This window comes from Rhinichthys klamathensis, unplaced genomic scaffold (genome assembly GCF_029890125.1).
Source record: "Rhinichthys klamathensis goyatoka isolate OS25496 unplaced genomic scaffold, OSU_Roscu_1.1 h1tg000566l_1, whole genome shotgun sequence".
NCBI classification, from domain to species: Eukaryota; Metazoa; Chordata; class Actinopteri; order Cypriniformes; family Leuciscidae; genus Rhinichthys; species Rhinichthys klamathensis.
Genome location: NW_026607032.1, coordinates 1,634,316 through 1,649,273, shown reverse-complemented (window position 1 = coordinate 1,649,273; position 14,958 = coordinate 1,634,316). Strand labels below are relative to the sequence as shown.

General features: G+C 36.5%; 2 protein-coding genes across 3 annotated transcripts in view; one reads left to right on the top strand and one right to left on the bottom strand.

Annotated features, from left to right (window-relative positions):
- Positions 1-2,412, bottom strand: part of nrbp2a (nuclear receptor binding protein 2a) — a 31,476-nt gene extending 29,064 nt beyond the window's left edge. Inside the window, exon 1 of one of the 2 annotated variants that reach the window (XM_056239514.1) lies at positions 1,848-2,412. In XM_056239514.1, coding sequence (XP_056095489.1) covers positions 1,848-1,970 — 123 coding nt within the window. In that variant the 5' untranslated portion in view covers positions 1,971-2,412. The remainder of the gene's footprint in view (positions 1-1,847) is intronic. The other variant, XM_056239515.1, reaches the window with a different exon arrangement.
- A 3,445-nt stretch (positions 2,413-5,857) lies between these two features.
- On the top strand, positions 5,858-14,415 carry klhl18 (kelch-like family member 18). The gene is made up of 10 exons (XM_056239512.1): positions 5,858-6,044; positions 7,637-7,767; positions 7,863-8,003; positions 10,302-10,500; positions 10,656-10,816; positions 11,485-11,621; positions 11,716-11,938; positions 12,091-12,195; positions 13,266-13,377; positions 13,476-14,415. The coding sequence occupies exons 1-10, from the start codon at positions 5,910-5,912 to the stop codon at positions 13,860-13,862; spliced, it is 1,731 nt and encodes a 576-aa protein (XP_056095487.1). The 5' UTR covers positions 5,858-5,909; the 3' UTR covers positions 13,863-14,415.
- The last annotated feature ends 543 nt before the right edge of the window (positions 14,416-14,958 follow it).

Sequence of the window (14,958 nt, the reverse complement as noted above, 5' to 3'; positions counted from 1 at the left end):
CATCGCGATCTCACAAAAGTAATCCAATAAAGTATTTTTGATTAAAGTGATCATATTATATAATCAATAAAGCTATCTACACTGCACAATGAATCTCCTATTTACATTGTGTCTACACTTTGTTATAATGAGAGGATTCGCGGGCATGCAGAACTTAGCACTGTACAAAAACTCTGGCGTTTTGACCGGTGACTAGATTCTGAGTAATTTAAACACTTCTGCGTTCTTCTGCGGCCATTGAGTTCAAGAGATCAACAGACATGACTGTGATTGGATACATTGCTCAACACAACAAAAACACATGTAAATAGAAACCTTTGACGCTTCCCTGAGCACAAACACAAATATGCACTGGAGCGTACAAATCTGTTCCGCCAATATACTATTCTTACAGTTTCAACTGAGGGTGCTCTTGCTTTCCATCGAACAGGACCTGCTTGTCAGACAGAAACACCATGTCCAGAACGACTCAATGGTGCGTCCATTTTCAGCAACAGTGTTGTATTCTTCATGTAGATTAGATAATATTTAAAGAGATAGTTAGTTAACCTTAACATGAAAAGGCTGTCATCATTTACTCACTTTCATGTTGTTCTAATGTTATGCAGTAGAGCAGGGTTACAGTGTAGCTTAAATCCAAACACCTGAAGCAGCTAATGGAAGTGTTCTGGATTACTTGAAAATTACAGCCAGATCTGTCCGTAGCCCTTCAGGAGCACAGACCCATATTGTAGATGAATCAAACAACTGTTGATGTGCCCAGTAACTTTTAGTTAGGAACTGTTATTGTCAAGTGCGTTTTATTGTTTCCCTTTTTAAATCTTTATAAAATACAGGTATCATCCCTCATAATATAGTATAAGTTTTACATACCATGGCAAGCCTCGTAGCCACCCCTCATTCTGCTCTTGCTGCCAATTGTCAATTTTGATTTCATGACTTTAAATGGTTAAGTTCACTCTTAGGTAAACTTGATGACACAACTTACTCAGAGGAAAAACATGCAATACCTAGTCCACTTTATTTTAAATAGTCAAATAAATATGCTTAATTAAAAGTCAAGGGTTTGCATGCTTCTTAAAAGTAAAATCATCCAATTAGATTTTACACTGTAGGTGGATGAGGTTGTCTAAAGCATAAATAATTAACATTAATAATAGCATACAAATACATTTCAACAATTAGAAGCACGTGGTTAAAAGAGGAGGTTACAAGTTTCCAGTGTCCTGTACGATAGATAGCCTGAATGTGTGCCAGGACTGATAAGCTTTAGTTTACTGTATCTGTGACTTATCTCAAAGAAAGCCGAGATCACGCTTCAACACAAGCCGACAAGAGGGGGCTGACACCTCCACGCCCATTTTATCTCATACAACAAAAAAGAGCAAATATGATACACAAATGAATAAAAATATTATTAGTAGTAATAGTGACATACACTATGTATGCGCTGTATTTGCGTGCGCGTGTACGTGAGCGGAGGGGGAGGGGCTGTACGTGAACTCAAATGTTTACATTGGATCTCATACGAAAACTACGTGTAACACTTCTGATATTATGTTAAATGTGCTTAAAGCACAAATACTTGTTATTAAATCATTTATGCATCGTTTTACATGTTGTTGTTGTTTTTTTACAACGGCCATTCCTTAGTGAGGTTAACAGCTGCAAATCATTGTAAACTCTCCATGTGGAGAAACCAACTGGGCTGGTTTATCACGAGGACACCCACAAGTAGGCTACTTAAGTACTTAAATAATTGTTAAATACACATTTTTGTTTGATCCAGTCGTCTATGCAAGATATTACAGCGATGATTCCTATATGCCCTTAACCTCGAGACGTACCTGCTCCCGTCGCTTCTGCCAGCGGCCGCAGGGGCTTTCCTCCAAGATTTCACTCTCATCTTCTTCACTCTCCTCCTCTTTCCCCCCGGACCCCGATATGTTCTCTGGAACGGACATAGTCATTTTACCCTTTCGTACTGCTTTGACGGCTCCTTTAAGACCAACTGAGCACGCAGGACCTCCTGAGGCTTGCAGCGATGTTGTAGCTGCAAACGTGTTTCATTGAATATAGAAGAGTGACGACGAATACCGCTGGTCACGATTTCAAGTTACAGTTCCGTCATCAGTCACATATAAATACTGCAACAGGCCGTTAAAACGACACAATTCGCGAAAAGCGTTTTAAAAGCGAGGCAAAACATTCACTGTTATGGTCAATTTAATCCCATCCTTACGAATACTTAGAAAAACGATAAAGCTACCGAAAGCAGACAGCGTCATACGTGAGAGACGTGGGTCGCAGTCCAGTCCACCCTACACATACTCAGTGTTGTACACTAAAGAGTCCGTCCTACAGGCATCATTTCATCTCCGTCCAGCTTTCCCGACTGGCTGGAGCTTTCTGAATTTCCTCTTTTTAACATGCTACCGTAAAGCTTAGACAATTTGCACACACAGAGATAATTTTCTGTCGTGCCATAAAACTATTCAGTGCATGTCAGATTACTCAACCCCAGTCATAATTTACACAGTGCAAAGGGTGATTGGGCTATAAATGGCCTACTACACTTTCAAATTACAATACACGGTTTGTAATGTTGCTTTTTAAATGTCATTTATACAGTTTTGTTGCCTATTGAGTTCCTTAGAAAAAAAGGGTTCAATCCGGTTTAATATGTAGAACACATAGGGTTCTTGACTCAATGTTAAAAAACCCTTTATGCCATATATATATATATATATATATATATATAATGAGAAATTGTAATGCATTATTAATTTTCTTTCTACTGATGGAGTGTTTATGAGCTGTTTAATTCATAGCATTAAGATGAAAAATTATTTTAAAAAAAACATTAATTCATTCCAACTATATATCCATAAAATGATCCCATGCCCTTAAAATGTCTATGTATGAAGTGCCTGACAGAACCCTTTAGTTTCTAAATAAACACTTTCTTCTAACAGTGCAGGTAAACTGTAAATGAGAAGTCTATGCAGTGGGTGTAAACAGTGAATTGTGTATGTGATTTAGTATTTCTCAAGTTAAGGCTTGCATGAGTCTTGAAACTAGTATTTAAATGGGGTGACTGGGTTTAGACGTGTGAAAACTTCCCTCAGACTCTTAAAACCCTTTGTCAAATCACATACAATAGCATACATCAAACCAAGTGGCATATAAACACACTTGACAAAAATACATTTCTGCTTTAAATTATAGATCTTTTATTTTCAAATAGGACTCTTCAAATGTTAGTGGAACATGTCCATAGTTAATCGGAAGAACTGATGTGGTTTCTCTTCTAAGAAATTTGAGATAAACTTTATACAGTAGGCTATATGCACTAGAAATGACCTTGAGACTAGCTGTTTAAAAGTAAAATTACAGAAATTGCTTAGAAAAGGGAAGTTAGTTCTGAGAAAAGGTCTTGCATCATTAATTTGTGGATGAATGCAATGACACTTAGACATTTGTAAGACTATAGCTAGGTGTTCAGTGTCCACATATCTGTTTAGGGCTATATATATATTTGTACCTTGCTATCTCTCACACTCTTTCTTGCGAAATCCATTGAGAAATTGCATAAGTCTACTAGGTGTAGTATAATACATTTGTTGCTAATAATGTACCAATCATCAGCAATTGTACTTGAACAAGGCATTAATAATTTTCTTTTAATGCATACATGAAAATACTAACTTTTTACCTCATTATTTCTTCATTCAGTTCCGTTCAGTTCAGTTCAGTTATTTCACCAAGCTTCCCAACACCTACATCAGTTCTATTTAATTTATTTGAAATAATCCTCCTCTTTTTTTAACCAACGCTTTCTTAGTTCTTTCTTAGAAAAGCACTTCTACTAAATCCCCCCTGAGGTAACAGCTCTTCTGAACAACTTATTTTCCTGCCAGTGCATGCCTGCCAGAATGACTGTCTGTTCTCTGTTTATTTTTGTAAATAGAATTTGTACAAATTTCCAGACATCTCTTACTGGATATTTTGTGCCACCTGCTGGTAAAGTTGTGTAGTTACAAAAGAGTATGGATATTTAAACGCTCTGATATCTCATATCTAATACTGAATTATGTGTGTGTACTGTGTATAATTATTTTGTATATATAAATACACACACATATGCATGTACATATATTTAAGAAATATTTGCATGTATATACTGTATATAATTATATATAATGTATATTATATATACATTTAAATATTTTCTATATAAATAACAAATATTTCTTAAATACATACATGCAAATGTGTGTGTATATATATATATATATATATATATATATATATATATATATACAAAATAATTATACACAATACACACATATATCATTCATGTTCCAAATCTGTGTTTTTAGTAATTGTGGTGGTTTTTGGTATTTATAATTTTAACCTTTATATTATTTATTTCTTTTCATATTTGGTGCCATTGTTAATGTAAAATGATTTATTTGCAGCAGTTATTTTGGAAGTAAAGAGAACCTAACTAAGAAATTCTGAATGCTTGTTATTCCTTGGGTGAGTGGTTGGGGGTGGGGGAGTGGGGGGGGGGGGGGGAGTGGGGGGGGGGGGGGGGGGGGGGCACCACCAAGCATTTGTGCTTAGGGCACCCAAATGGCTAGCGCCGGCCCTGATTATGCTTATCGACCATGGTGGGTACTTGTTTTGGTTGTGTTTCATTGTACAAGCTGTAGTTTTTGTCACCTGAACAGGAATAAGACATTTACAATAACCAAGAGTATACAATGAGGGTTATTTTAGGCAACTCTTTAAATTTAAATATCTATAATGTAACTTCTTGAACAATCATCTAGCCAAACTAGTCACATACAGCTCTGGGGATTAGATGGAGCACCCTAGAATAGCTAATGGAGAGCAGAGGAGAGTTGAATATTGACTGATTAGAATTTTGCTGTGTTTTTGCAATTGTAGATTTTACCACAACCAGCTTTCTGTGCCTTAAACTTCTGCATTGCTTTGACACAAAAGGACGAGTGTCCTGCAGTCCATTCCTGCTTACAGAAGATTTTCCAGGAGGTGTTTTCCCTCCTAAAAGTTAGCAAAAGCATGACAACCTGACAGTATAATCTAGCCCTATAAGAAGTGATCATTCTACTAAACATTCTTCTAAAGTAATCATTTTACTAAACAATACATAGAGAAAATCAAATGAAATGGCACATTTGTGTTAAGAACATTCTATTGATCATCTTTAATTAATTCAACAACAAAACAAAAAAATGAAAATGTTGCTATTTTAAAATATAGCTAACTGCAGGTAAAGTTTGAAGTCAAAGTTTGGCATGTCTCATGTCTCAAGAATTAGTGTTGGCAGATATAATCAGCAGAAAGCAAAGAAAGACAGATACAGTAGGATATCAACAACATGAAATGAACTGATGATTTTATTTAATAAAAATGACAAAAATGTGGATTGTGATTAAACTACAACAGCAAGAATCGGATATGTAGGCTACTGTGTGACTACAAAAACCTCCATTTCAAACTTCAACAGTCTAAACTTCTTATAACTCTGCATCTATCCGTTGCTTTAGCCTATAGCCTTCTAGCAAGAGAAAAAGGATGAAATATAAATATATGACATAAATAGCTCTGTATCCTAGTATTAACCGTTTACTGTGAAGAACTCTAGTCTGGTCTCGTAGAGTCATCAAAAGCTGTGCAAAACTGTCACGTGAGCTGAACTCAACCTAAGCCATGAAGTATGTGTGAATCACATGAATAAGACCAGTACATCCACATAAATCTGATGTGAGCAGTCTATGACCCCTGCATGACTGACACCGCCGGTGGAGGGCACTCGGTTTAACAGCTCGATCTACGGCGTCTCGGTTTGGACAAAAAGTGTCGTCTCCAGTCCATCAATGACGATGGGTGACACGATTTTTGAAGAATTAGAAGATTTGATGCATTTTTCTGTCGCCGATTTGCCTGCTCGTGGATATGCAGTGATGGAGGAGATCAGACGACAAGGGAAACTGTGTGATGTTACCCTAAAAGTATTGTGCTTTTCTTTGTTAGGGTTAATTTGCTAGTGAAATGCTAACCAAGTAGCACTGGGCTGTCAGCATGGTAGAGGCTAGTGAAGTATAGACACTGTTAACAGAAGGAAGAGCTGTAATTTCAAGCATGTCAGGTCGTTTGCTAATGTATCTCATTGCATACATTTCTTGAAATTGATCTTTCTATGTTTTGTATACATTTTGAAGGCGATGTATTCCAGTGTTATTTGTTAGCATGTACAGCTAACGTCCTCATCAGCTGTATATTATAAACTACTAAAGCACGGAAGAGGAACAATACATCCTGTTATTAGTGCTATTTGTATTTCAATCTATAGAGAAATTATAAACGGCTTGGGTTGTGAACTCGCCTTCCATGGTCTGTTTAGAAGTTTTCATTTCCTCATGTTTAATGTTTAACTATATTATCAAGCTGAGTTTAATAGAAACACCTGTGAGAGCTGGATATCCAATATATCGTAAACTGTTTGGCTTATTTTAAACAACAGTTTCTAGCTATTTCTTTTGTATCTATCTAATTATTTTTTAAACTATTTCCCCCCTCCCAAATAACAATTTCTATGCAATAAAGTACTGTACATCTTGACATAACTTGGAAAAAAATTATATTAATTTGAAAAATTCATTACTTTTTTAGTGAATTAACTCTGTTTAGGGAATTAATTAAAATATTTTTTATGAATAATGATAATAATTTAATTATAAGAATAATGCTGTTAATAGCTGTTTTAGTTTAGCTTGTTCTAAACATTTGTTCTAAACATTTTTGAGGCCCCATTGAAGTGTGCTGAGGCCCCCTAGTGGGTCCCAGCCTGCTATTTGAGAACCACTGCTTCAGATTCATTATAATATGCAAAATTCAGTCAAGTTAAGGTTTATTTATTAAAAGCATCTCAATAAAGCATGCAACAGTACTTACAGGGACAGAAATGTAGTTTCTGCAGCTCAAAAGAAGAAAAGAGAGGTAGAACTAAAAATTAAACATTGAGATATTAATATGAAAGTGTGTTAAAGGAAAATGTCAACAATGAAAAATAGTGCACATTTCTTACGTTTTCTATACCTAAAAGATATGCATATATATATATATATATATATATATATAAAATTATGTTGCTGTATAAAGCACCATTAGTAGAAGCATCAGCTAATTAAAACCTGTGCTCAGTCTCTGATCTGCTGCTGTGCTTTAACTGTTGCATCATCAGCCCTTTATGTGGGTCACAGAGAGCAATAATCCTATTTATCTCTGTCACCTGACCTGCTGTATGCATGTCTTTGCTGACTGACACCTGGCTCATAGTACATACTACAGATCATGCTAAGGATTATGGTATACTTTCAGTACATCAGGTTTTCTTAATGCCTGAATGTTCCATTTCTCTCCACATTTGCTGCTTCATTCAATACAATTTCACTTGTCTGTAAATGTGGGTGGAGGGATAATAATGTTTCAGATTTTTCATTTGGCACTGAATGTCACGTTAACAACACTGAACCAGGACATTTAATATATAATGTGTATGAGATGATTTCTGATCAGAATTTTTGCACCCGTCTGTGTGCAGGTAGGAGAGCACAAATTCAGTGCTCACAGAATAGTCCTTGCTGCTTCTATTCCGTACTTCCATGCCATGTTCACCAATGACATGGTGGAATGCAAACAGGATGAGATTGTCATGCAGGGCATGGATCCCAGGTGAAGATACAAAATCAATCAAGATCTCTAGACATGGTCTTTTTTTGTTTGTAAGTGTATGCTAATATTTGTATCTCTGTTTTGCCTCTAAACAGTGCACTTGAATCCCTAATAAACTTTGCCTACAATGGACACATAGCCATAGACCAACAGAACGTCCAGGCCCTCCTGATAGGGGCCAGTTTCCTGCAGCTTCAAAATGTCAAAGATGCCTGCTGCTCTTTTCTACAGCAGAGGTACCGCTTAAACAATTTTGATTTCTTCATGACATATAATATAGATATAGAGGTAACACTTTACAATAAGGTTTCATTAGTTAACTTCTTTAGTTAACATGAATTAAGAATGAACAATACTTCTACAGCATTTACTAATCTTAGTTAATGTTAATTTCAACATTTACTAATACATTATTTAAATAAAAAATTGTATTTGTTAACATTAGTTAATGCTCTGTGCACTAACATGGACAATAAATACTAAATACTAAATATTATACTATTATTAATAATAATAATAAATACTGTAACAAATGTATTGCTCATTGTTAGTTCCTGTTAGTTAATACATTAAAGGGATAGTTCACCCAAAAAATGAAAATTCTGACATTTACTCGCCCTCAAGTTGTTCCAAACATGTATGCATTTCTTTCTTCTGCTGAACACAAAAGAAGATATTTTAAAGAATATAAGTAAGCAAACAATTGATGGGTCACATTGAAATACTTTGGACATTCCTCAAAATATATATTTTTGTGTTCAGCGGAGCAAAGAAATACATACAGGTTTGGAATAACTTGAGGGTGAGTAAATAAAGAAAGAATTAAAAGTTTTGGGTGAACTTTAACTAATGTTACCAGATGAGACCTTATTGTAAAGTGTTACTGATATACACTCACCTAAAGGATTATTAGGAACACCATACTAATACTGTGTTTGACCCCCTTTCGCCTTCAGAACTGCCTTAATTCTATGTGGCATTGATTCAACAAGGTGCTGAAAGCATTCTTTAGAAATGTTGGCCCATATTGATTGGATAGCATCTTGCAGTTGATGGAGATTTGTGGGATGCACATCCAGGGCACGAAGCTCCCGTTCCACCACATCCCAAAGATGCTCTATTGGGTTGAGATCTGGTGACTGGGGGGGCCATTTTAGTACAGTGAACTCATTGTCATGTTCAAGAAACCAATTTGAAATGATTCGAGCTTTGTGACATGGTGCATTATCCTGCTGGAAGTAGCCATCAGAGGATGGGTACATGGTGGCCATAAAGGGATGGACATGGTCAGAAACAATGCTCAGGTAGGCCGTGGCATTTAAACGATGCCCAATTGGCACTAAGGGGCCTAAAGTGTGCCAAGAAAACATCCCCCACACCATTAAACCACCACCACCAACCTGCACAGTGGTAACAAGGCATGATGGATCCATGTTCTCATTCTGTTTACGCCAAATTCTGACTCTACCATCTGAATGTCTCAACAGAAATCGAGACTCATCAGACCAGGCAACATTTTTCCAGTCTTCAACTGTCCAATTTTGGTGAGCTCTTGCAAATTGTAGCCTCTTTTTCCTATTTGTAGTGGAGATGAGTGGTACCTGGTGGGGTCTTCTGCTGTTGTAGCCCATCCGCCTCAAGGTTGTGCGTGTTGTGGCTTCACAAATGCTTTGCTGCATACCTCTGTTGTAACGAGTGGTTATTTCAGTCAAAGTTGCTCTTCAATCAGCTTGAATCAGTCGGCCCATTCTCCTCTGACCTCTAGCATCAACAAGGCATTTTCGCCCACAGGACTGCCGCATACTGGATGTTTTTCCCTTTTCACACCATTCTTTGTAAACCCTAGAAATGGTTGTGCGTGAAAATCCCAGTAACTGAGCAGATTGTGAAATACTCAGACCGGCCCGTCTGGCACCAACAACCATGCCACGCTCAAAATAGCTTAAATCACCTTTCTTTCCCATTCTGACATTCAGTTTGGAGTTCAGGAGATTGTCTTGACCAGGACCACACCCCTAAATGCATTGAAGCAACTGCCATGTGATTGGTTGATAAGATAATTGCATTAATGAGAAATTGAACAGGTGTTCCTAATAATCCTTTAGGTGAGTGTAGATATAGTAATAACTACTGGTTCAAAGGTTTAGGGTCAGTAAGATTTTTAAGAAATTAATACTTTTATTCACCAAGTATGCATTTCAATTGCATTAAATGTATTAAAATAAAAAAGTTCTTTTAAATCGTTCAAATATTTCACAACATTACTGTTTTATTGGATTCTGATCAAATAAATACAGCCTTGGTGAGCATAAGAGATTTCTTTCAAAAACATTACTGATACCAAACCTTTAAACGATAATGTGAATGCATAATTGTATAATCAAATAATATAGGATCCAATAATCACAATCAGCCCAATTCAGTAAATAACTGTGACAGGCCTCTCTCAGGTTATGGAGTTATAAAGATTATAAAAAGGACATATAAAAGTGATTCATTTCACAGATCATTCTAGACTTGCTCCTATTTAACAGGTTGCATCCAAAGAATTGTCTTGGTGTACGGCAGTTCGCAGAGACTATGATGTGCACCACACTTTACGATGCTGCCAACATCTTTGTTCACCAGCATTTTGTGGAGGTATCTTTGTCCGAGGAGTTCCTGGCCCTTCGGCCGGAGGAGGTGTTTGAGCTCGTGGGCTGCGACGAGCTCAATGTCCAAGCAGAGGAGCAGGTCAGATTCTAATGACTAACATAAAGTGACAAGAACAGGATGGTACTGAATGATGGATGTAAATCACAAATTTTCATTGTTTCATAGTTTTGGGTGTTTTCTTTAATGAGAGGCTATAAAATTAGAGAAAATCTGAATTTTTTTGTTGTTTGTAGGTGTTTGAGGCCGTGCTTGCTTGGGTGCAACATGCACGTGAAGATCGTGAGCCAAGGTTACCGGAGTTACTGTCTAAAACCCGACTGCCTCTATGTCGACCTCAGTTCCTTGCTGACCGAGTCCAACAAGATGAGCTTGTACGCTGCTGCCACAAATGCAGGCACGTTTCTTTCAGATAACTTATGCCCCATAAATGGACCTTTTGGCAAAAACACACTGTTTCGAATCCAAACTAAGACATTTTTGCAGATCTAAATCTACAGTAAATACATTTTCAATACAGTATCTAAGAGTACCATTGTACTTCAAGTCAGCATGAAACAGTAGTTGTGATAATCTTTTCATGCCTATTGTGATGTACTGTATAACTGAGTGAAACTCTAACAAGAAAAAATGTTGCACGGGACTTTATTTTGGTCATCGGAAATTGATTGGATCATTGTTGTTTTCTATTATGATCTCATGTGAGTGACAGGTTGTCTTGCCCTTGCACCCAAAAAACGTCATCAGAGAAGAGATTATTTTGATTAAGAGCTATTTTGATTAAAGAATATGTGGGCACATGAATTAAAAAAAGAATTTGCATAGATAAATCATTTATAATAAATACTTCTATATTCCATTAAAAAAAGATCAATTTTGATTTCATGGTGACTTTTTGGTTGTATGTAATGTAAATAATAATTATTAGGTGGCTGATGGCTGAGACTATGTAATGTTTTTTAGTAATACTTTTGAAAGGATGTAGGGATTAATTATTTTGGGAATTGTTTCTGCGTTTCCAAAAGTATCCATGCATGAATATGCATTTGACCTTTACTCTAACAGGGACCTTGTTGATGAGGCAAAAGATTACCATCTGATGCCAGAGCGACGGCCGCACCTCCCAGCCTACAAGACCCGACAGAGATGTTGCACATCCATCGCAGGTTTAATCTATGCGGTCGGGGGCCTCAACAGTGCTGGTACCTCCTCTTTCACACTGTCCTTTTAGAAAACTCATGTGCTAGTTACTGTCAAGTGGCAGTTTTTGTTAATGAGTCAACGTTTTATGCACAGGTGACTCATTAAATGTCGTGGAGGTATTTGATCCAATTGGAAACTGTTGGGAGCGATGCCAACCTATGAGCACAGCCCGCAGTCGAGTGGGTGTTGCTGTTGTGAATGGGCTGCTGTATGCCATTGGTGGTTACGACGGTCAATCACGGCTTAGAACTGTGGAAGTTTACAACCCAGAAACTGACACGTGGACCAAAGTTGCTAGTATGAATACTCAACGCAGGTAAGAAATCGTGAAATTGTGAGGGAAATATATTTAATATATATTATTTGAAAAGCTATTTGAAGCTGGATTTAAACCAAGAGTTTTAGGTACATGTGATCGTATGTATGTATCTGATGCTTTTGGTCTATCATCTCTTCTTTCTGCATTAGTGCAATGGGAACAGTTGTTGTTGATGGCCATATATATGTCTGTGGTGGATATGATGGCAAGTCCTCTCTAAATTCTGTTGAGTGCTATTCCCCAGAGACTGACAGGTGAGTCATAAACATTCTTTAGATAATGTTTAGAAAATTGGATCAATGTAGGGCTGTCACTTGATTAATTTGTAATCAGCATTTTAAGTAATTTTGTTGAAAAAACAAGCAAACTAAGAAGCCTTTAAAATACATATAATTATGTGGCAATAATATCTGGATCTAAAAATGTTTAAAAGAGTTTAAAATGGATCAAAAAGAGTATGAACTAATTATTTAATTGTTTCAATTTATTATTTAATGTTAAACATTTATATTGCAAAAGACACTAATAATAAAAAGAAAAAAAATGTACATTAAATTAGTCAAAAAGTCATAATGTTAATAATTTTAAGTCTTTACCACCGTCTAGCCTGGAGTTGGTGCCACAGCATTGCGAATGTTATTAAAATCTAATGCTTATTTAATCTTGGCTGAACTTATTTAAGGTGTTCATGCACTGTCCAATATTTGAGCACTGCTTTATGATAGCAGCCTAATAGATTTTAAGTGAAGGTGATCGCGCTTTTGCAGTTATGGGACCGAGATTATGGAATGAACTGCCTCTATCTAAAGCACTTTGGTCAACTTCGGTTGTATTAGCAGTGCTATATAAAGAAATGAAAGAAAGAAAGAAAGACTTGATACTGTCTATTATATCATCAATAATGATGTTGTTTATATGATTGATTCTGTGTTTTATATAGTTTTTGTTTTTCCAAGTAATTATTACAGTATAACAGTTTTTACTTATGTCATGTTTTTAAAGTTTTTTTAATGTGTTAATAAATTTATATTTTATGTTTAAAATAGCACATTAATGTCAGTAATATCGTCTGATCTATTAGTTATTATAATTTGGTTCTGTGTTCTATTTTATTATTGGCTGATTATTTGAAATTATTGGCTGATTATTTAATTACTTGAAGCAGTGTTTACTTATTACAAGGATGTTTATTTTCGTAATTTAATTTGTTAATATATTAATATTTAATGGAAAGACGTGTTTAACAGCAAAGTTTTTGCTGTGCTTTTTCGGAATCAGAATGTGTCTGATTTTGTGTGTGTGTGTGTGTGTCTTCTGTTACCAGATGGACAATAGTTACAGAAATGAGTGCAAGCCGCAGTGCTGCTGGTGTTACTGTGTTTGAAGGCAGAATATATGTTTCGGGCGGTCATGATGGTCTACAGATCTTTAACACAGTAAGTGAACATCATAATTCAATTGGCAGGATATAATTTACAAAATACTACAATATGTAAAGTTGTGAATACTCCTTGTTTCATGTCTCTGCCACTAGGTGGAGTACTATAACCAGCATACAGCATTATGGCACCCTGTTGCTCCCATGATAAACAAGCGCTGTCGGCATGGTGCTGCAGCCGTGGGCAGCAATCTGTATGTGGCAGGAGGTTATGATGGCTCTGCGTTCCTCAGTGGAGCAGAGGTGTACAGCTCAATAACAGATCAGTGGAGCCACCTAGTGGCCATGAACACTCGACGCAGCCGCATTTCTCTAGTAGCCAACTGCGGTCGACTCTATGCAGTGGGAGGTTATGATGGACAGTCCAATCTCAGCTCTTTGGAAATGTACGACCCAGAAACGAACCGCTGGATGCTTATGACACCGATGGTTTGCCATGAGGGCGGGGTAGGGGTAGGCTGTATACCCTTACAGCCAACTTAACGCCACATCTCCCTCAGCCCAAAAGGATTTTGATAATTTAACAAAAAGAAAGAAGTTTTTGTACTGAATAATCTAAAAAAATGCACTCATGATCCTTGGTTCACATGTTTGCATTAGAGGTACCATTATTCAGGCTTTTATTCTAAGAAAAGCCTAAAGCAGATATGCCAGTACACCTTTAATGGTGACATAATCCTGTTCTGTTCGTTTGACGACCAAATGTAGAATTCATACGTACGTTCAAAGACATTGACAACAACTGGGCCGCACTTCTGCTAAAAAACGCACTTTTGCACTGTTAACAGATAGCGTGTGTTGTGGGCCCTTTTAAGTATCAGTTGTTAGGTAATATCATGTACACATATAAATTTGTCATTTTTATTCCTCTAAACTGGAAGCCAATTTAGATTTCTAGACAGGTAAAAGTTAACCACTGTTAACCCATGCCATAATTGGGAGAAAGAGTATAATCAAGTGGGTATGATTGAGGATAAAGCTGTTTTTAATTCTATTTTATCAAGAATCTTTCTTACTTAGAAGTATGTTAATCGTATGTTATATTTGGGATATTGCTCATAATGAATGTTGCTGTTTTGCAGAACATGATAGAAATTTAATGTGAGCAAAATGTGTCTGCACAGAACATCTGCTAGATGTGCCATGACTTTCCACTTTACATGGGACTGTGTTTTGATTTCACCACTTTATTGACTTGAATTCTCTTACCTTTTTGGGGGGTCAGGTTTTAATGTGCAGATCTTTTTGATTTTGGGATTGCCGATCACCAGCTCTGTATACTGGATGGATGGGTTGTGATGTACCCATCTAATCCCATGTCTTTTTCTTTTTAACTTTCTCTCTTATCTTTGAGAATCAGTACACACACCAAAAAGAGGGAGAGTGAAATTGACATTAACTGACGATTAACTTGTCAGATATGTGCTTTCAGGATTATTCACTATGTTGAAGTATGAGTGTTGGAGATAGCCTATAAATAGAACGTTCCCTTGTGCTTTCTGCAAAAAAAGTCCTAATTATGGTTTATGACTGTATACATTTTTAACCTTGTGCTTTTACTTTCAAATAACCCATCTGA

Bases quoted from the DNA above. Each gene is read 5' to 3' on its own strand.
- klhl18 (XM_056239512.1), top strand. From the start codon at position 5,910: ATGACGATGGGTGACACGATTTTTGAAGAATTAGAAGATTTGATGCAT. The intron at 6,045-7,636 runs GTATTGTGCTTT...GTCTGTGTGCAG, and splicing joins TGTGTGATGTTACCCTAAAA to GTAGGAGAGCACAAATTCAG. The intron at 11,939-12,090 runs GTAAGAAATCGT...TTTCTGCATTAG, and splicing joins AGTATGAATACTCAACGCAG to TGCAATGGGAACAGTTGTTG.